General features: G+C 40.9%; 1 protein-coding gene across 4 annotated transcripts in view; it reads left to right on the top strand.

The window, feature by feature from the left end:
* Positions 1–22,176, top strand: part of AFF2 (ALF transcription elongation factor 2) — a 331,211-nt gene that overhangs the window by 175,723 nt on the left and 133,312 nt on the right. For all 4 annotated transcript variants that reach the window (XM_059483223.1, XM_059483224.1, XM_059483225.1 and 1 more), the window contains exon 4: positions 1,890–1,934. In XM_059483223.1, the coding sequence (XP_059339206.1) occupies positions 1,890–1,934 (45 nt within the window). The remainder of the gene's footprint in view (positions 1–1,889; positions 1,935–22,176) is intronic.

Genomic DNA, 22,176 nt, shown 5'->3' with positions numbered 1-22,176 from the left:
ACAGAGGAGCAGAGAACTTCAAAGTATTGAGAGAGAAAAAAGTAATTTAAGTGAAAAGTAGGGAGTTGAAGGAAGTCCCATCAAGTCCAAGTCCTGTCGTGTAAGGGTGGACTGCATGCCTGTTGCAGTTCATGCTACCCACACATGGGCAGTTCTCAGCCAGGCTTGTTAGGTAATTTGAGCTGAGTAGAAACTGGGAACAAAAGGTAAGGCTCTTTTTTTGGTTGTTTGACAGTTTTAAGGTGATATTGTGGAATATTATAATCTATAATAGATAAAAATCATTAATATCCCTGTGGTGTAGTCATATTCACTTGGCTAATCCTTTACCAAGATACTGCTGCACTGTTGGGAATTCAGAGAACAGTGATGAAATAAGCCAAAGGGGAGGAAAATCTGGTTTATCAGGAAAGAAGGTAAAAATTGAACATAGAGCTTTTGAAAAAAAGTTCATGTCATGTCTGTGTATGGTGTAAATGTGAAGGGAAGTAATGGATTACTTCTGGTAGTGGGAAGAGCTCTACAGAAAAGCTGAGTTGACACTGAAAACAAAATTTTAACCATGATAAAGAAAGTACCAAGTAGTTTACAACACTCCATACTTTATTAAGGGAAGAAATGGGAGACCCATTTCCCTACAGTTTTGGGTCAGACTAGCCATAGTACTATAAGATATGGGGAAAATCTGCTACATTAGCAGAGCATGAGCTTGGTGATCTAAGAGGTGTCTGTGGTCTTTGACTTCTGTAGCTGTGTGGATTTATCCATGAAGCTTAGTGCTGGCTGAAATGCAGGCAGAAGGCCATGGCCAGTGCTCTGGTCAAGCTCCATAGCAGATTAGGATGACAGGGATTAAGTTTAGTCATGACTGTCTTTCACCAAACCAGTTACTAAGGGCAATAAGGTAGAAGAACCAGACAGAAAAGTCTCACTGAATATTTATGGCACAAAGGACTCACCTGTGCTTCGGTCCCTTCCTGAATATTGTCTCTTCCTCTCCTGCTTTACCCCGTGATAAGAGCCCACCACAGCTCTCTGCAAGTGCCACAGAGTGGCTGCACACACAGGTCACACCTGCCTGTTGTTTCTGTAATTGTTCACAGTATTTAAAGGTTTTGTGCTCTTTAATATCCTTAGAATGAGGGATTGTGGCAAATGCTGTAAGTACCATTTAACAAGTATTTTCAATTGGAATATATTAGCAACATCACTGTATGTGTGTGGGTGTGGTTGGGTGCAGAGATAAATTGAATCTTTTTAAGGGGGGAAGGAGCAGCTGTCAGGCCTCTCAAGGTGGATACCTGTGTGCTGTGCAGGCTGCAGAGGACACTGAACATGCAACAGGCTGATGGAGTGAGGGACAACAAAATCAGCAACCACCCTTACAGTCCAACCAGTATTTTACTACAGTATATATTTAAGTTTTAAGAGCTGTCTGGCCTGTTAGCCTATTAAGCTGTAGGATAAGATAGTTGATGATAACAGCTTTCTCCTGTTATCACCTCTGTCCTTCTCTGCAGCATGTGGCAAGTTAAAGCAACCTCGCCCTCTCTCTGAAGGCTGCCGATAGGAGTAACAGTGGGATCTTCTTCAATTACAGAAGTTTCAGGCAATTCCACTGCCAGTTCTCAACTGTGAGGAAATCAGAGTACTTTATTGCTTCAAAAGTGTCGTTAGGAACACAAAGCAGTGTGGAAGAAAAAAACAACTTTTGACAAAATGGGTCCTGCTGATGATTTATGTTGATCTGAACTGGAAAATTTGGTAGGCAGCAAGCATGGATACAGCAGTCTTCAAACAGAGGCAGTTGCTTGTTAGCTGTTCACCTGTGTGGTTGAACTTTGCATCCAGCACCTGACTACACATTTCTTTTTTTTCTTTAAACCTAGGTTGCCCTTCCCAATGACTCCAGCTGTGTGGAAGAAATACTGCGGGTAAGTAATACCCTTTGCTTTTTTATCTCCTGTATAATTGTAGTGCTGTTATTTTCATCTTCCAAGGAGAGGGTTTATAGGGCTGTCTTTAACACTGTAGTTAAATAATAACATATCAGTGGGTCTGTATTAAGAGACACAGACAGGGGGTAGGCCCAGGGTACTCCTTAGTGAGATCAGTTCACCTAAGACTCTGCATCTGCCAGCTTGTTTGAGTCAGGATTTACACATGTTCCTGTTCTTTTCAAGCTCTCAGTCCCTGAGTCTATCCAGGACACATTTCTCTCCTACCCTGAGGTGCAGTTGCCTTAATTCTTCTACTCACAAGCTGACCTACAGCCTTCCTCCTTCCTCTAGACTACAATTGCTCATCATTCATGGCTTTGTTAAAGACTTACAGACATGTTTTTTTCTGTGATCTGTGGTCAGTGGTTGAATACAGAAAACTGCAACTCCAAACTAAGAATGGCTTAATTGCAACAAGATCATGTAATAAGAAAAAGGGAGTGTGCACAAGCTGTATGCCTTACTCTAAGTGTAAGATGGGCTTTTCCTCAGACACCCCAACTTTGGGGTGAGATATGCCTGGGCGCGGTTTTGCAACCCACCAGTCCCTCTCTCAGATTTAGGTTTTTCTCCTCATGGGTTGAGTTTCCCATCTGTCAGAGTTACCTGCCTGGGATTGCCAGCCAACCAGCTGATGTATGGTGTAGAAGGGATTAAAATTTCAGTGGGAATTTGTGCCAGCCATGTCCTTGCTACTGGAGGTAGTGCTGCAGACCTACCCAGACCTGAAATCATGTATAACAGTCATGCCAGCTTGTTTGCAAAGACTTACTCTGCTTATAAAATAAAATAAGCTTCTCACTATTCATTGCAATTCAGAGTTAAATAGCTTGGAAAACTTGCTCCTGGTTTCTGTACACACATTATCTTGGGCTGCTCTAGATGTCCTTATGGGGTGGCAGCGTTGCTGCAGAAGTGTGTTGAGGCAGCAGGCAGGCGTGTTCCTGTAGACCTGCCTTGAGGGAGAAGATCCTGCATGAGCACCCAGGAGCAATGAGTGCAAGGAAATAAATAATATTTACTTTCAACCTTCAAAGTGAGCAGAAGTTTATTACCTATAGAACACTAAGGGAGCAAAACAAAGGAAATGTTGAAAGGCTCTGCAAAGTACTTGGTACATTTAAAATGTCTTCTTCCATTTATATATTTCAATTAGGTTCATTACTATATTTGGAATGAATGACTTGCTGGCTGGGGAAAGCAGTTGTTTTCAGTAAAAAGCGTCAAAAGAAAATGTGATGGGGGAATTTCAGGGATCAGTCATCCAGGTGACACTTTCAATGTGGAAACAACTCGTTTAATCACAGGAAGCAGAAATGTCTTTTTTCTAATCACGATGGTGACCCTATTTCCTACTCCATGACTGTCATTTGAGCCAACAAACAAGCACAATATGCTGGGCTTCCTTCTGAAACCTGTTGAGATTGGAGCAGGATTTTCTGTTGCCTTTAGATAATAGGGATGACCTGCAGAGTCCCTGCTTCTGCCTCCAGTGAGCCATTGAATTTGGGGGCACTCTTGAGAGCAGGGATTTAGCAGGATTCCATGTCTCTGGGGATCTCTCTCACAAGGACATTAATGGGCCTGTGAGGAAGGGATACAAACCAGCAAAGACCCAGCAGACCCCAGCCCCAGCTGGATGCCCTTAGGGCAGCAGCTCAGGATTCCAGCCACATGTGGTGCTGAAGCACACCTGGCACTTGAAGTACCTGGGTTTTCTCAGTGTTTTACTCTGTTCTTCTTAAATTTATGCTGCAGAACAAGCTAGCAGGAAATGTGTTTTGGCTGCATGCAGGGTATCATATTCTACTTGACAGGCAATGGAGAGAAAATAAGTAAGAGAATGTGATGCCCAGCAGTGGTCAAAATCCAGTCTTTGGGCTCCCCATGGAAACTGTGTCAGAAGATTCAGGCTGGCTGCTCCAGATGAAAGAATGACCCTTGGTTTCAGCAGAAACTTGCACTTTGAGAACCTGGATTAAGTTTCCAGCCCTGACATGTATTTCTTGGCCTTTCAGGGCCATTTACATAGGCTCTGATGAACTTTTGGGAGTGTGGGTCTCAGCTCCCTCATGGCAGCTTCTCTCAGTAAAAACACCACATTTTTCGCATTTTTGTCCTATCAGGGATGTTGCAGAGGTAAACACAAAGAATTCCAAGACAGCCAAGCCCCAAAAGCGGGCAATTGGCTGTAATTGTGCATTTTGCCCAACCAAACCGTTGGCAACCCCTGGCAGTTTCTGCTCTGGGCTGTGTCTGCTGTCTGCTCCCCAAAGAGCTAGAAGGGTGTTCTGCCTGGCACTCACCCTTGGAGCAATGCATACCTTGAATTTTGCTTTTTCTTTTCTGGTTTTGATTTTTTTTCTGTTTTTTTTAAGTTGAGAAATTAGTTCAGTTCCATCCCTCAGAAAGACACAGTAACTCTTGAGAGTTTCTTACTAGACTTTACAAGGAAGAGGTACTCCTGCAAAGATCTGTGACCTCTGATTTTACACAGCTCTTTTTTGAAGCTGAACTTGATTAATGGTTTCTGTAATTGTAGAGGTTTGTAATTCTTAATCTGTATTCTGCTTTTTTTTTTTTTTTTTTTTTCCATCTTGGAGAAAAAAGGTTTAATTGAATTTATATTCTAAAATTTTCATCCAAGTGAGGGGAAAGGTCTTGACTTCATTCAGACCCCTGAGTCTTCAGAGACAAAATTTCACAGTCCTTTAGATTTCCTGAAACACTTAGCTACTTATGTCATCTTGTGTAAATGGTTTAAGGACTGTTCCCAATACTACAGCCAAAGGTTAATGGCAGACCAGTCTCCTGCTGATTTTATTTTTCTAACCAGGATGGCTGAGAAGGTTGTGAAAAATAATAATAAAAAATAATAATAGTAATCATCATCCTCATCTCTTATGCAACTAAGGCCAAAGAGTAATGATAGCACAGATTGCATTTAATACAAGCTGCTAATACCAAACTGAAAGTAAAAGGCAAATACCTGGTGGTCTACACACTTTTCTGTTCCAAAATGTGTTGGAGTCATTTTTCCAGCCAATGCTGTGGTTTTGAAAGTGTGGATAATATGGAAGACAGGCAATTAAAAGTATGTCCGTGTAATTCACATTTTGTTAATATAGATTTAAATTAAGTTGTCACTTGCTATGTGCATCCACTGAAAAATGAGTTCATTGAAATGTTGTGATCCAAAGTGCAGATGGGGTGGGAGAGCTGACATTTACAACCAGTCTCCAAAGCTGTTACTTGTGCCACTTGTACCAGTGCTTTCCATCAGTGTACCTTGCTGTCACTGCCTGTGATGTGAGCCATGTGCTGGCCCAGGGAAAGGAGGTGTGCGGGTGACACTGAGGGTGAAAAGCAGTGATCCTTTTCCTGTCTGTGGTCTGTGGAGAGCACAGAAGGGACCTTAGCCCTGGTTTGCCCCGGCTAAAGAGTTGATAGCTGCACAAGCCCACACAGGAGAGAAAGGAAATTATTTTTAACTACATGTTCTGGAGGACTCAGAGTGTAAATTGGAAATTTGGGCTGGGTGTTCAGGCAGTCAGTTGGACATAACCCAGCACTGCAGCTCTTGTGGCTGTATCGTAACCACCCAGGCAGGCTCTGCTGTCTGCAAATCCGCCCCTGCTTAGAGGAACAAAAGAATTCTTGTATGTGCATATTCACAGTAGGAAGGCATCAAGTAACTAGATGGACTTCTGATGGTATGTGGACAGCTGTGATACTAATTAGAAGCTTTCCAGTCTGGAAGCAAAACAGATCCCAAATATAGTTCAGATTGTAATAAGTGTAAAAATGACTGGAGTTAAATGAGCAAAGTCTGTAATTTGTATGGTCGTCTTCTGATGACTAGCTCCTGTCTAATGACATGGGAGAATATGTAAATTGATCAGCAGGTGAAAATGCCCTTGACTCTGCAAATTATGTGTAGGATTACCTTCCTCATGCCAATTGAAATCTCTAACGGATTTAATATGTCTCACCCTCAGCTGAAGTGAGCTGTTCACATAGCAAAATTAGACTGTAACAGATCCAGCCCATTATTTGCCCCTCAGTAATTGTTTTCTCTTCTAAAATACAAACAACATTGAAGAATGATGCTAAACCTAATTATAATAATTGTAATTTGAAAAATACAGGTACGCTGTCCAGTGTGGTTACAAATGCACTTAGTAGCTGACGGGTAGTTTAAATATTTTCATGTGGAGTCTGGGGGCTTGCTGGGGAGGACATGATGTGAATTTAAAATGATTATCCAGACGTCACTGGACAAGTGAATAACGAGCTGACTGGCCTAGTAAATCATGTGAACCTGTCAAATGTGGGAACACGTTGGGGAGGAGATGATGTCAAGTAACAGTAACTTAGCAACCTGGCATTTAGCTGTCCAGAGAATGAGTAAGAGTAGCCACTTTTAAATAGCTGAGTAAATAAATGAATCCCTATACGTCTTAGGTGTGCTATAAAAATAGCCCAGCACCGTATGTTTTGTGTCAAGCTGCGTCTTTCTCCTGGATAAGGTGATTTATTATTTCTATTGAAATGAAAAAATGGATTGAAAAGTTAACCCAAGTGTAAATGTGGATCTGTGGCCTTTGTCCCTGCTCTGGCGTGCAGCCTTTGAAAGCATGCATGGAACGGGTAATAGCCTGCTTTGAGAGTTGTTTTTTTCCTTCAGACTTTGCTTATGTACACAAAGATTTGGATGGATAAAAACAATTAATTTCTTAGCAATTTCTAAGCCATTGCATTTTCAAGCTTTTTATCAGCATTTTCTCAATGGAGGCAGAACCAGTTTCTGCTCTCACATCAATATAAATCAAGGGGTAATTCCACTGACCTCTGATCTCATTTGAGTTCATTGAATTCTTCTTCCTCCCACACTGGTATAAATTGGCAGCAGTTCCACTTACATTGCTGCCGCTGTTATAAAATAAAAAAATAGTTACCTCTGCATTACTTTAGGCATACATAAAGGCAGAGACCTGTTCTTTGTTCTGCTGAGCACATCTGCAGATTTGGTCTCACTCCAGAAAATGGAAATGCTGAGTATTTCCTTGAGAACAGCTCCTTCCTGATTTGGTAGGTGATCAGCTCAATATTGGTCTCAGTATCACCACAAACATTATCACCACAGTTGTTGCATTCAGCAGCAATTCCAGGAAGGTTGAAGGAATCCTTTCCCAGCATTTTGTGCACTGTCCAGAATGCACACAGGAAGGGTGACATCAGTAGTTGGAGTCATTTGAGGACAATCTTGGAGTGCAGAAGGCTCTTAGGGAGCTGGAAAAGGCAGTCTTAGGTCTTCCCAGCCCAGAGCACACCCTTGGCCCCCGGGTGCTGCCCCTGACCATGGCAGAAAAGGATTATCCAAATTTTTGGCCATTCACCTTTACAGTGACAACATTATGGTGGCACCTGTGAGAAAAGCACTTGAGGAGCACAATCCCAAATCTGCCTGCATTAACTTGAGGGTGCCTCATGTGTAAAGCTCAGAGCTGTCCTCAGGCTGCAGGGTGGGAAGCTGGTGAGTCAGTGCCAAGTGCTTGGTTGTTTGTTGGTCTCCATTGCAGGGCTGGATTGCACAGGTTACATCTGAGGTGATCTACACTTGTGCTGTAGATCTATAGCATAAATCTGCTTGGTGCTGCCAGCTGAAGGCAAGGCTGTGCTGCTGGGGAGGTGACAGGGAGGAAAGGTTGGCTGTCTGCTCTGACAAATGTGCGTGGGTGTGCAGAGTTTCCTGTGCTCAAAAGCTGGTGTTCTGCACCTGCCTGTTACAGGGATAAATGCCTCTTCAAGATGTAATGCAGCAAAAGATTAGACCTTTGTCAGGACAGACAAGCAAGGTCTGATTCCAGCTTGCAGGCACATTTATCAAATAAAGGTTTTATTTTCATAGCAGTATTAAATAAATTATTTAGCAAAGAACTTTGAAATGTAAAATCTGATCATTATGTGGGTCTATTGCAGCCTGTCTACACTGTAACAATAAAAAAAGATTACAAAAGGTATTCAGGAAAAGAGAGAGAGATTGCTGTGCACCTGTTTCAAACTCACTATTCAATTCTGTTTTCTTATCTGCTTTACCATAATATTTTAGCACATATTTTTGTACTGCCAAATTGAAATATTGCTGATTTCAGTAGTATGATATAATTCTGCCATCATTGCCAGATTTACCATTGCTACTAAAATTACTGCAAAGTGAGCTGCCATCACAAGAGTTTGGACATGTATTGCTGCTCCTGAAGAGAAACAAAGTACTCCCATGATAAATGATAAGTGAATGACTGCCAGTGAAGGAGTGAAGTTTGTTTTCCAAGCTCTTCAGCATCTCTTTTCACCAAAACAACCATTTTTAGTTTCTCTCCCTCACTGAAAGTCAGCTCAGAAACAATCCACCATGTATTGCAGTGTTACATGCTCAGCATCCTCACTATGATTAAGTACTCTGTTATGATAAAAATAATTACTGTTTATGAGACTATACAAAGTAATTGTTTTAAAGCCAGTTCAAACAAGAAAGTAAATGAAACAAAGTTATTTTCTTAGAGGAAAAGATAGCAAGTTTTGTAACTCTTGGGGAAGATCAAATGCACTCTCTATAGAACTTAAAAACATTCATTATTTTATATATTGTTTTTTTCAAATACCACTAAGTTTTGCAGTTCCAGAAATAAGTGAAAGAGATGAAAAATGTGGGAAAACAATTTGGTGGAGTCTTCCAGTTGAGTGGAGAATGTCATAAAACTAAGATTCCTACTCCCAATTTGGAGACCCGTGGGACCTGAATTCCCATCCTTTTTCATCCTTGTAACTAAAGAGTAATTCCCTTATCTTGGAGTGAAAGTGTGAAAGAAAACAGACCCAAGGAATCTGGCATGTCAGATCAACTCTGAGCTTTTCTATGCTCCCATGAACAGAAAAAGGCCCCAAGTGCTGAACTGGATGGAAAATTTGAAACATTACTGTGGTGTTACAGTGTTTGGCTCTAGCTGTACCAGGTATCCTCTCCTAAAGACCTTGTGGGCTCATGAGTTTAGGTTGTATAAAAACATGATTAAGAACTCCAGAGCCTGTTGTGTGTCTGTCCTGGAGTGCTGCTGCTGATTCCAAAATGACAGTCTGCAGCGTGGCCAAGCAGAAAAGCCATCTAAAGCTCCCCTACTCCACTTACACGGTTACTGACAGAGCATTAAGCAAAAAAAATCTAGTCCTGTTTTGAGATACAGGTAGTAGAATATTTCTCTGGTCTCAGATTAATCATTTTTGTTATTTCATCTTGTCCTGTCAAAGTGAAACATGGTAAATATGGGCACTGAGTGTTTAAACTACTAGCAATGTTACCTTTCATTTAAATAGATTAAGAATGTGTAGTCTACATTACAAATTGCTTTCGGCACAGAATGAAGACATTGAAAACATATTAAAATTGTGTTAGACTTTCTGAAATGAATGCATGCTTTGGAAACAATTCTGGTTTGAAATGTCTGTAACATCTTCTGTGGCTCTTTCTCTCGCAAATGGGAAGAGCTCCATTTTTGCAGCCCTGAGGGCAAATGTTGCATGCTTTAAATCCTGGTAGAAATCTTCCCTGTAAGTCAGCTCTGCTGAGGAGGCTCGTGGGGTCCATGAAGGATGACTCAGTCTAATCACAATTAGTCAAGAGAAGCAGACTAGGAAAGGGCTAGGACACTTGCAGTGTCCAAGGGAAGACTGGACTGGGAGATGTAACTAAACAAACCAGAAACAGTTTCAAGAGCTTACATTTTTGAAATTCCCCTCTGAAGTTTCTGGCTATGACAATAAAAAAATAATTGATGGTTAAAAGAAACATATGTAAGGAAAGTACTAGGGAAATTAAAATGATGGATCAAAAAGATACCAGGTACTTGAGGCATGCTCAGTTTCCCCCTTTATGCTTTGTATACACCTGCATGTTGCAACTTTTGATGCTTTACTGCTCCAAGCTCCTTGAGGAAAAGTAAAGAGTACAGGACAAAGTTGACACCTGGAGCAAACCTGAAGTTTCAACTTTGAATCCCATTGTTGAGCTCAGAGATGGATGGAAGTGTTCTGTTACAGCAGTAACCAGGAGTGCTTTGCCATTTTCATAATGCACTGAGGTCTGAGTTTAACTGAAGCTACTCCGAACTTCTTAAGGCAAGAATGCAGACACCAATTCATGTATGGACCAAAACTTATTTCATTTCCTCCTGAGGGACCCCATGGACAAGCAGGTGGACTTTTCCTTGGGAAGAGTTGTATGGTGACACATAGTCAGACTTGCCAGCCCCCATGAGGTTTGTGGAAGCAGCCTGGTCAGTGGTCAGTCAGTCTTGTGATCCTCATCTGTCTTAAGTTCAAGTTGTTCCACATTCTGCAGTGAGAATAGCTCTAGAATCTGCCTTTTGGGGAGGAGAATTCCTGTCTTTGCTGGGTTCCATTGGTCTGTTATGCTCCATAGTCAGCAGAGCTCTTTCTGAAGGCATCTTCCTTCTTATCTGTGGAGATTGTTCCAGCTGTCAGTCTTCAGAATACATCACTTCAAATCTGCCAGTGAAAGACTGGTATGGTTCATCTCCTCATGTCTTTGAACACCCTCTCAATAAATGCTTGAATACACAGACTCAGATAAAACACCCTACATTTGATCTTCCTGAATAACCTTGAGATGCCCCTTTGCTCCACTGTGTCTCCTTCTGTGAAATGCTGAAATAGAACCTCACCCACACTGCCATTGTTGAAAGTTAAATTAGTTGTTAGCAAAATGCATTCATGTCCTCAGCTGGAATTATTGGTGTGATAATTGGGCAAAAGCAAGGCTCTATCAGATATTTAAAATTATGCTACATACTGTGGCTTATCTGAATTTCTAACATTTCTTTAAAAAAAGCGTGTCATTGAATTTAATGTTCTGAGAAAGCTTATGAACTTCCAATCTATTTTAGCTGTACATTTCAAATTATGCTCATAATTGTGTTTTTATTGAATATGTAAGTTCCTTTCAATTTCTTATTACACTACACGGATTTTAATATACATTCTAGAAGAATGCACACTGTGGATAGGTGACACTTTTGAGTGTTTTCAAATTGTCACAGTAAAATTGTCACATTTGTTTAATTAGCCAGTAGATCCTGCCACATTGATTTGTCAGTGTTGTAACAATTTCTTTGGATTACTGGAAAATCTGACCAGAATTTTTTTTATAATTTTCTTCTTTTTTTTTTTTCCTTAATGAATTTCTCACATTTCTCTTTGATTTAAAATCAGTCATACAGGCACCCAGCCTTGCAGAAGTCAGCTGAAGAAAATGTCAGGTTCTAGTGTTAGAATGAAGATTATTTGATTTCTTCAGGGCCCTGAGGTGTTTGTTGACCATTGTTCAGAGGCAGGAGGGAAAAGCTGTCTCCAAACAGGAATCTGAAGATCTGACCCAAGTGCCCAGATTTATTTTAAAACATTCCTCATACCCTGTGTGTTCTACCTGCTGAAAGTGTCCCTGCATGGCCTTCCAGAGCTCCTGGGGCCAGGGCTTGGTGTGGCAGTCATTAGAAACCTGTTATCAACACTCTACAGCTCTTGTTTAAATGTTTTCTCTGTTCTGAAATTTCTGTTCAATGTGTGAGCAAATATTGTTGGGGAGGTGGAAATACCTACTGGTACTTTGCAGGGTGAAACAGGAGCAACAGGAACCCACAAGGGCATAGCAGACTGGCATGGAAAAAAAATGGGCAGAGTTCATTGTGTTTGCTGTGGGTTGATAGAGGGGTTTAAAGTGTGGACCAAATGTCACCTCTAGAGCCAGGCTAGAAAGTGGCAGGTACTGATCTTCTGTGAGGGATGCTTTGAGATCCTCTGATGGCATTTATTGCACAAGCATCAAGTGTTAAAAGCCCCTTTGGGCTTTGTAGTCCATTAATTTCTTTGCCATGAGTATATCTTACTAAAGAAAATGTTGTGTACACCAAGGTACAGTAACCTTTAAAAATGCTCTTCTGAGCTTTAGGATAAAAACACTTCATGTTTGGTTTGTAGCCACATTCCCAGTAGTGACTTAATTTTTTAATTTATTTTTAAATTAAGCCAATTAATCCCTTCCCTCTTATTCCAGTATTTTATCATTTCCAGCTTCTTGAGTCCCTAATCTTTTCAACAAGAGGTCTGAACTGCCAGTTATCTGAAAAAGTAATGTACCAATCAAATGAAAACTGGTGCTTAGAATTTTTTTGAAGAGCAGCCCCTTGTCATTCCTGAGTTCAGACAAAAACAAAGAACATAGTTTCAACAGTGAGGCGTTCACTGGAGGCTTCTTACCATGAAAATAGTTATCACTCCTTCTTTTCCTTGGCAATTGAGTCATTGTTTCTTTTAAAAGAGGTTGTCATGATCTCCTCATTACCATTTTTCTTAATATGATAAGTGTAAACTACAAGAAAGCAATCATGTTTGAAAGAATACAGGAGCCCTAAGGAATGTTGCACTAACTGCTTGTGTTCTTTGAAAAGGCTTAGACTGGGAATTTGACTAAATGTATCATTCTGTCTACTTTGCAGCAGCATTGTCGTTTTCTAGCATCTTTCACTTACAACACAAGTTACCCTTCAAAAAGAATGCCATGCTATTGCATCCAGTCTTTGTGTGTCTCCAGCAAAGCGAGATCAACCACTCCTTTTGGTAGTTGCTTGAATATAATAATACATTGCACTTCATACTTTAAAAAAAAAACAAAAACCAAACAAACAACGACAACAACAAAAAAAAAAACCCAACCCCCCCCCCCCCCCACCATCCTTTGACATGTTTACTCCCGTTCATCTTTGCTTGGTAGCTGGTAGTTGTCAGTGTTTGACACCAGCTGGAGCTGTGTCACTCCAGCGCTGCTTGGAGCTAACCAGGCAGCCATGGCTCTGCTGGGTGGTCTTTTCTTGGGCTTGCTCCAAGTTTGTTCCAAATTGCTCACACAATCTCTGATAAACTATTACTAATGAACACTTTGCTATTCCTTTTGGGCCATCTAGAAGCAGAAAAGACAATACATGTCATCGTCTGGTAATGTAGAGATCCGATGTTTAAATGCTGGAGCACTGAATTTACAGCATTTCAGTGCTGTGCCTTTTGTGTCCTATTCATTGATTTTCCTGTGGGAAAAGAAGTAGTGTAGTGCTTTGAGACAGGAAGGTTACGGACTTTGCCCTTTTTCAGCCCTGTTTTTAGGAGTTAGTTTGTTTCAATGTAGTTTGCTGTCAGAAGTTTTTAAAAATGCAGACACAGGAGGCTCTATCAATCTGGTGCACAGTCAGAGCACACTGATTTCAGGCACTGGGACTGCTCTGTGTGGGACCAGGCATCCTCAGCCGTCGTATGTCTTAGTGGCAGTCCCAAGGATTTAACGTTTCCAGCCTCCAACTAGCTTTGTAAGAAAGAACATGCTGGGAAATGAGGAATCAAATGTATGCAACAGTGGGAATCTGTCTACCAGAAATACTCTGAAGCCTCCATACCTTAAAGGAGATCAAAAAAGACCTCAGCATGTTTTGGCTTCAGTTTTCTTTACTGTTTAAGCTGGTTTATTTGGATAAGGCTGACATGCCAAAAAAAGTATATGTTGTATCAAAACATCTTCTATAACATACATCCATTTTTTCTACACCTGTTAGCTTAGCAGGAGTGGATCAAAGGAGAGTGTTGGCATGATTTACAGGACACACAGATGCAGGAACAGACCTGCTTCAAGGTGCAAGTGAGGAAAAGGAAATTCAGACTGAAATGTTTGTTCTTTTCTAAAGGCTAAAATTACTATAATAAATGCCAGGTTGCATGAGAGGGTTTCAGGTGTCTGGTTAGGTCTTTCTGTAAGAGAACAGAATTAAAGGTTTGAGCATGCGAGGCAGCAAGGACTCCACCTCTGTGTTACAGATGAGGACCCACAGTGTATTGTATGGCAGACATCCTAAGCTTTTTAGCTTTACAAAAGAAACCGAGGTGACAAAATTAGAGGAAACAATCATCAGGCTTTGTATATCCAGGGCTTGCTGAATTCTGATCAAGCTGTGCCTGTGTTATCCATACCTTTTGGACACACCCATTGGATTTTTCAGCCCATAATCTCTATTCCAAATTTTCAGACAATATTCAGAAGTTTTACCACTACCCTAGGCATTGCATAAGACAAAATATGAGACAGCTTGTGCCCCACAGAGCATTCACAGTCTCTGAAGTAGGCACTTATGGGAAGATAACCATGCTTCACAGGGGAAAGTGAGTTGTTCGCGCATGAAGGGAGAAGCAAGTTCTCAACTGAGACACATGGCAGGGAGAGCATCATATAGCCAAGCAAAAGGAATGGTGAAAAAAGCTTTGTAAGGGCAGGTTTCAGCCTTTCTAGGTGTTCACTATGTCTTCAGCCTCAGACTGCTGGTTTAGCAGCATTACAGTGGAGGTGATGAGACTGTGTAAGAGCAGCATCAAAAACAAATGCTACCCTGGCACACCCCCACAGGAAAACCCTGCTGCAAAACTGCTTGTGTGGTAAGCAGAATAAGAGATTTGGCAGAGTCTTGGTTTGGAAGGCAAAGAAACAGCTTTTGTAAGGACTTCAGTGTGCATTGGACAGCAGTGTGTGGTAGCTTCATTTCTTTGTATTTGATGAGTAACAACTCAGAGTCCAATTTTAATGAAAGCAAATCATGGCTTAAACAAAAGAATTGGGCTTTAAATTTAAATGAGTTGCCTAACTTGGTTTCTTAATTTCCCCTATATGCTGTTTCAGGTAATTAATGCTCCTGTTTTAAGGCCAGAGCTGGTATTTTCTGGCACAAATTAATGCTTTCAAATTCCTCATGATTTTTGGACTCAGTTTCATCATATTGTCAGGATGTAAGTTATAAGCTGGTTACATGGGTCTGAAAATTATTGCACAATATACAACTTACACAGTTTCTCTGCTAAGCTTACAGAACAAGGGGGTTTGTTGTTTAGCAATCTAATTTTGCCTGATATTGAATTTGGAGATTTTATTTTTTCACTATGCTGCCTTAAGTTGCTTCAGAAATTTAATGCATTTTATAATAAATTCCATTGATAAGGTCTTGTCCTGTAACTATATAACACCCTGTTGTACTTGTATGAAAAACCCATGAATTGATTACATCTGGCAATATAAAGGAGATGATGTAATGTATTGTATAAATGCTCACAGTGGAGTGCCTTAGGGTAGGAGTAGTCTTGTTTTGTAACTGTAAATTATAGTTCTGCTCTCTTCTTGGTGTGAACCCTAAGTTTCAGAGAAGAAAACAGGCAATTCAAGACATGCTTTCTTGCTTGTGAAGCTGAGGATGGATGGAACAAATTACCAGATTCCCTTAAACAAGTGCCAGCAATGAATAGTTTCAAAACACAGTTGCTTATTTGCTTGGAGAATGGGTTTTTTGCCAATGTTTTTAAATTGCTGAGATGAAATTATATGTTGGTATTAGTAACTTTTGAAAGAATTAGCTTTTTATGACTTATTGTGCCTTTGTTTATACTATACTCTTGCAGTGCTAGGATGTTATGTTGTATTTAACAGTTCAATGCATACTTCCTACCTCGTGGGGCCCTTGTGACAATAAGATGTGCCATCCCTGGGGATGGTTACCAACAAGTATTATTTTGAATAAATAAAATCAGTGGGATATGGCAGTGCATCTCAGTGGTGTTGAGAGGCTGCCAAGAGCAGGAGGCATTGCACTGGACGTACTGTCCAAAGCAGGGCTCTGGTTCTGTGTGCTGGGCAGCAAAGGCATTAGTTCATTAGTTCAGTTACCAGAGGTACAGCTGGAGGATGCCTTTGACTTCATGAGTTCTAATGTCCATTTTTCCACTGAACTCTTAATTCTCTTATCACATAAAACCCATCAAGGAAGCTGTCCCATGTGCTTGCTATAAGGTCCTGTTTCATTTTTTTGTCATTTTTTACATTGTGTGATTTTTTTCTGCCAGTTATATTCTGTGAAGTCCCCATGTCCCACATGCACTTTACTCATACTGGGAGTCTAAGCCTGGCAGGAGTAGGGATTCTGGCTCTGTGCAGCTCATCATAATGGTGCTTTATAGTGGGTCCATAGGGGATTGTGCTGCATGCTCCTGAAAATGCTAAGAACACATGAGAAGGTGCTGAAGGGCACAAAACCTGCTTGGTATCGAGCTGAAGGATTGATTGTCCTAGGCAATGTCATACATTCAGGCCAGTTTTTGACCAAATAATCTTCCTGAGGTGGACCCTGAAGAAAACTATCCTGGTCCACCTTGGAGAAAAGCATTCACTGTGTTTGACAGAGGAGCCTTGGGGTGAGCTCCTGTATGCACAGCATGGACATTTGGGGCCAGGCCCAGCAGGGAGCTGCATCCTTGCTCAGGGCACACACACTTTTACAGGCTGTGCTTTCCTTAGGACTGCAGCAGACTTGTGAAATTGAATCCAGTGTGGGTTCATGTGCTGTGGCTTCATTACTCTCCCCCTGAACAGCCTCTTGAGCTGAGCTACCTTCTCACTGTAATGGAGCTTTGTTTTTCTTCACACACACGAGATTGGTTAGAGCAATAAGTGCATCAATCATGATTTACTTTTTTTTTTATTGTCTTGTAAATGCTCTAAGCAAAGAATATGAGTGTTATTAGTTATAAAAGCTACAGTGTGAGGAAAATATATTGAAAAGTTTGAGGTATACAGGAGTCACAGAGTACTGAGAAACTCAACAGAAAAAGAAAATACCCATATTTCTTTGTGGGTTTCCAAATGCTAACAAAGTAGGAAAGGAAAACATATGCTGTAAAATTTATAGTCAACCACAATTGGCTTCTAAAGCAATTTCTATATTCATTTTCACAGAATATAATTTTTGTCTGTCCCCTTCTTGTTAAAATGGAAAGAAATATTAATTTACCATTGGATGATATGGAATGCATCCTATTCCCTAGCTGGCAAAAGGAACTTATTAGTCATCATTGATAAACCCACAGGTGAACACTATGGTTTAGGCTATGGTCATAAAAATGGTTGTTTTTTGTGGAATCAACTCTAGTTTCTCAATAATAAATTCAGACACGTATGCACTGTATTTCCAATTGTCTTTCAAGCAGTTTTTGAGACAGTAACAAGATAAATTGTAGTATGACAAAGACATTATTGTAGATGCCACCACATTGTTCCTCAAAATATATGTGCTGGCACTGGCCACTCATAATAAATTTGCTAAAACAATTGCATGAGTAAAAGGTTTTCAGCTTTAACATTCATAGCATGAAAAATAGCTTTCTTTGGAGGCCATCACCAAAGTCTTTTATTTTTTTGTTCCTCTTACAAGGAAAAAGGTGTGGTATCCCTTTGATGAGATTTTTTTTAAATGCTGAAACATCATAATCAATGTATATTAATGAATTTATCATGTCCATGTCAATACCAAAAATGTATCAAAATCCCTTCCTAAGGAAGCCTTTGACCCAGTGTAAAGCAGGCCAGATTACTGGTCAGGGTATTTCCAGCTGCTTGTTCAAATTATGCATTCCTTCATAAGGAATATGAATAAAAACAACCCTTAGGTTTATTGTCTTTGTGTTCCTTTAGGCTTTAGTGTCATTTGCTTGTCATTTCCATGTATAAATATATTTCTATATATCCATTCTTTCCTTAGCCTTTCCTCCAAAGCTGAAACAGGCTGAGCTAGTTTTTAATTCAGCGTGCATCTCACACAGAAAGTGTGGCTGCCCCTCATGCATTACTGGCTTCCCACCAGAGAGAGTTTGATCAGTTTTGTATAAATGCAGAAACCAGAAAGATGCTGTGAAACAAGACAGGCTTTTTACAAAGGTTGCATTGATAAATAGTTAATAAAACATTAATAAATCATTAATAGAGTCTTTAATAAATGGTAAATCACTTGGCTGTATTTATTCCTATCTTTATTCAATCAAGGCAGTAGGTTGCTTAGCACCAGCTGTAACATCAAGTTTTTAATAGCCTTAGAACATCTATTCTTCACATATTATTTTTTTTCTGAATGCAGCTTTAACATGCTGTGTCTCCAAAAACTGGAGGAAGTTTAAGACAACAGATTTAGCTAGGATTTAAAAGTACTAAATGTCAGCTAAGATTTAAAAGAGAGGGTCATTTGACAGAGAATATCACAGGTAAGGTCTCTAGCAGCAGTGGCCTCAGACTGAATTTATTGCTAGAGATGTGTGTGGGGCCGGTCCTCCTGCTCCACTGGCTGCCCTCTAATGATGTGGGAAAATGTTGGTCCTGAGACTGCCTTTGTGGCCACAGAAGAAAAAAAATGGGATTGTTGCTTTGTTTTCTGCCTCTTTGTGGAGATATCCAAAAGAGAAGCAGTAAGGGTAGGGCTTGGCCAAACCAGTTGTGATCTATCAAAACTACAGAACAAGAAAAGAGCTGGGAAGGGTCTTAGAAATCTCATCTCCTATAGATCCCTGTCCCAGTGCAGGAATCAATTCTGCCTAAGCCATGCCTGACTGATGTGTGCTTATCAGTTCTTAGGGATGTTCTTGCACAGATGGAGTCCATGGAGCCCTCTGAGCAATCTGTTGCAGTGCTGCAGGGTCCTTACCATAAAAGAGCTTTCTCTTACCTCTAACTGGAAGTTTTCTGGCTGCAGTTGAAGTTCATATCCTCCATAAAGCTGGAGAACAGATTATTCTCTCTTTTAGGAACAGCTCTTTCTGTAATTAAAGGCTGTTCTCATGTCTCCCCTCAGTTCTCCCAAGGGAAGTAGCATGAGCTCTGTATCTTGGGAGGCTTCAAATTAGATCAGGCTAAGCAGTTCAGAGCACACTAGGAAGGGAAGCTGCCTCAGTAGGAATGCAGAGTACACAATCCTGCTTCTTTCTTTCCATAATGGCCACTCAGAGCCTGGCTCAGTGCTTTTATCTGTACTTAAAAACACGGTACGCTTTCTTTTGAACGAGAAGGAAATGATGGAAAAATAAAATACAGAGACAGGAAATAAATCTTGAAGGCAGCTATTAATTTTAGGGACTGGTTTTGTAAAGCTATTTACCATCTGCCCCATATCCCCTGTACTCAATTCTCTCTCTGCCCTCTTCCTTAAAAACTTGCAAATTTAAATCCTTCCCCAGTCCTCTCCTTCCATTTAAATCATTATTTGGCCTTGTACCTCTGCGTCCCTTGGAAGGTTTGCTTGGGGTATTTGTGTTTTGGGTGATTCATTAGATCGTGTCTGCATGTGTCCTTCTTAGTTACTTACCTGAGGGCTTTTATAGCCAAAAAAACAGACTAAGCTGAAGAGACAAGCATGTCTAGCTCTAATAAATAAAACACATGGAGTCAATTAAAACAATGTTTAAATAATTTTCAGAAAGGAGGATGCTTGATGTTACTACATCAGAAGACCACAGTGACTTTTAAGCCAAGAAAGAGTGCAGGTTTACTTTCTCATTTAATCTTCAGGTCTATAAAAAAATGCATGCTTCTATAGCAGTCATCTACCCACTCCAACAGTTAACATGATTTTGGAATTATTTTAAGTCCAAACCATGTGAAAATAAATCCTAACTCAATTTTGTGGGATTACTTTGTTTCCATTAAATTCCTCTTTAAAGTGTTTCATATGCTTGCTTTTATTATTTTTACTTCCAGGAATTTCTAAATACTTCCAAATTTGGATTGATTAAAGTCTTCTAACTTTTCCTGGAAAAAAACATGAATTTAATTCCCTGTCTATTTTCTCAGGTATTTACAAACTGAGGTGGTTACAGACACGTCTTAATGGGTGTATACACAACACACACCATCTGTGTGGCTCTTTATAGTCTTAACATATTAGAAGGTGGATATATCAGATTTCACAAGCTAAACAAAATAGAGCTTAGCAAGTACTTAAAGATGAGGGACCTCCAGAAGAAATTGGGGCACAAGGAAGAATGTGAAGTCATGTGGATGATTAAACAAATGACATCTTTTCTCCTGATGCTGCAGAGTAACCTGTCTGTGCTGAAGGAACGGAGCAGGAGCGAGCTCAGCAGCCACATCCCCACAAGGTGTGGGGTTGGGATTTTGACCCTTCCCTGGCAACAGTGCAGTGCCATTTGTGCATGTCCTTCTGTAGCTGAGCTCTGTGTGCCTGGAACATGCAGCTCTGTGGTGGTCAGTGTGGGGTTGCTGCCCAGACATTTTTCAGTGACATTTTTCAGATGAATGAACTCAAAACTTTCTCTACCACCCCTCAAGGTTCTTTGGTCAGCAGTGCTCTGGCACCTGTCTGTAGGTAGATGTAGGTCTGTTTCTTTAGCTAAATATATACTTTCTCCCTCCTTCCATACACAGTGTTGGTTTATATGGTTTATATGAGCTTTGAATGTATGTGTTACACATGTGTGATCCTATCTGGAATTTTCTATCCAATAAATTTCATTGTAGTGAGAATTGAAGTGAAATGCTTCCATCTAGCTAGGTTGTACCTTTGTAAGAGGTTTTGGTGCTCATGAGGTCACTCTGTAAACACAGAGATTGGATAGTCCTAACATCAGTGGAGGCAGAATTTCTGACCTTGTAATTGAATTTCCTCAGATAATAGCAGGCTCCTTTTCCCACTGTTTTATATTCACGTGTCCCCTAATAGGGAGATGACTAGGTTTGCTTACACTTCAGCCTGCCAAGTAGGTGGGCAGTGGATACTACATGTGTTTTGACAGGCAATATTCTGAAATGTTTGGTGGCATCACCTCCCCATGAATCCCAGGCTCTCTGTGCATTTTCTGTGTGGGCAGGAAGAGACTGAGATCAAGCCTATAATTGTAGTTCTAGAATATTCTTAATTTCTGCCTTCAGTCAGAATGCCTGGCCCTCTTTTAATTATGTGATATATTCTCTGTTTCATCATTTTGTTATGAAGAGATTTGCCACAAAGCAAACTCCATGGCACAGGCTTTGGCCAAGGCATGCAGGATTTGGATTATATTATTTTATTTGAGTGGTTGTCATGTTACCTACAGAAACTGGTCTGTTTATAAGCTTTATTGTGACTAGCCCTGGGTTTGACCAGTGTGTAATAGCAGCTGGGAAGTGTACTTTACTGCAGTCAGGCCATTGTACATAACAGTTCTGAGATTGGATGCTCTTCTGCTCTTTGCCTCCCTTGTCTCAAGAAAGAATTCTTTCTGAGCTTTTTAGTCAAAGAAAAACAACCAACAAGAAAAAGATGCAACAGAATGCCAGAGAAAACCATTACTGCCTCTCTGGATATTTATTAAATTAAAAACAAAGATAAGCCAGAAAGAAGCGGTGTCTCCATAAAGCACACTCATTAGAAGGGCATTTACAAGCTCTGCCTAAGCCAGCACTTGTGCAGTTCCTTGGTTTTAGTGATTTTCCCCCTTCTCCAATGGGCACAAACCCCAGTGTGCTCCTGTCAGGCTTGCTGGGGAGCAGCTCCCTGCACAGGGAAGGAGTGGGTGTGTGCTGCTCTTCTGCTGGGGCTTGGTAGCCATGGGCACCCAGGTTGTGTCTTTAAAGATAATTGGGACATGAGTGTACAAATGATGAATAAACACACTGAAAGAAAATGGATGGGTTTTGCTTAGATGGTCTGGTAGGCAGGTTTCACTGGATTCACCTGATTTCTCAGTCCCTCATTTTCAAGTGGAATCAGTAGCTCTGGGGCTGTGACATTGCTAATCACAGCAAGAGCCTATGGCCAGTGCCACAAGAAGCTGCTGTGGTGCTGTCCCTGCTCTCTGCTTCACCGGCATTTATGCTGCAGGCCCATTCCAGATGTTTCTAGACCTGCCTCTTGTTTCTTTTGCCACTCTGCAGTCTTGAATAGGGCTGCATCTTGCCACCATGCACTCCCCTGCAGGGTTGCACCCAGTGCTGGACAGGAGGGTCCCTTCCTGCCTGGGCTTTGCAGGTAGAACCACCCTGCTCTATTCATACAGCCTGGCAGGCTGACCACAGAGGAGCCAGTTGCCCTTTGATGTATGGACGGTCACAATTTTCAAGAGTAAAACCTGTCCTCACTCTCATTCGGAGTCCTGCCCGTGGAGTTGTTTAAGTGTTCATCTGTGACCCAAGGGTGTGAGATGGTGGGGTGGATTCCTTGAGCAATTGCCTCTCCAGGCTCAGTGGAGCAGATGGGACCATTTT

The sequence above is a fragment of the Ammospiza nelsoni genome, chromosome 15 (assembly GCF_027579445.1).
Source record: "Ammospiza nelsoni isolate bAmmNel1 chromosome 15, bAmmNel1.pri, whole genome shotgun sequence".
In the NCBI taxonomy this organism is placed as follows: Eukaryota; Metazoa; Chordata; class Aves; order Passeriformes; family Passerellidae; genus Ammospiza; species Ammospiza nelsoni.
This window is presented reverse-complemented; position numbering and strand designations above follow the sequence as displayed.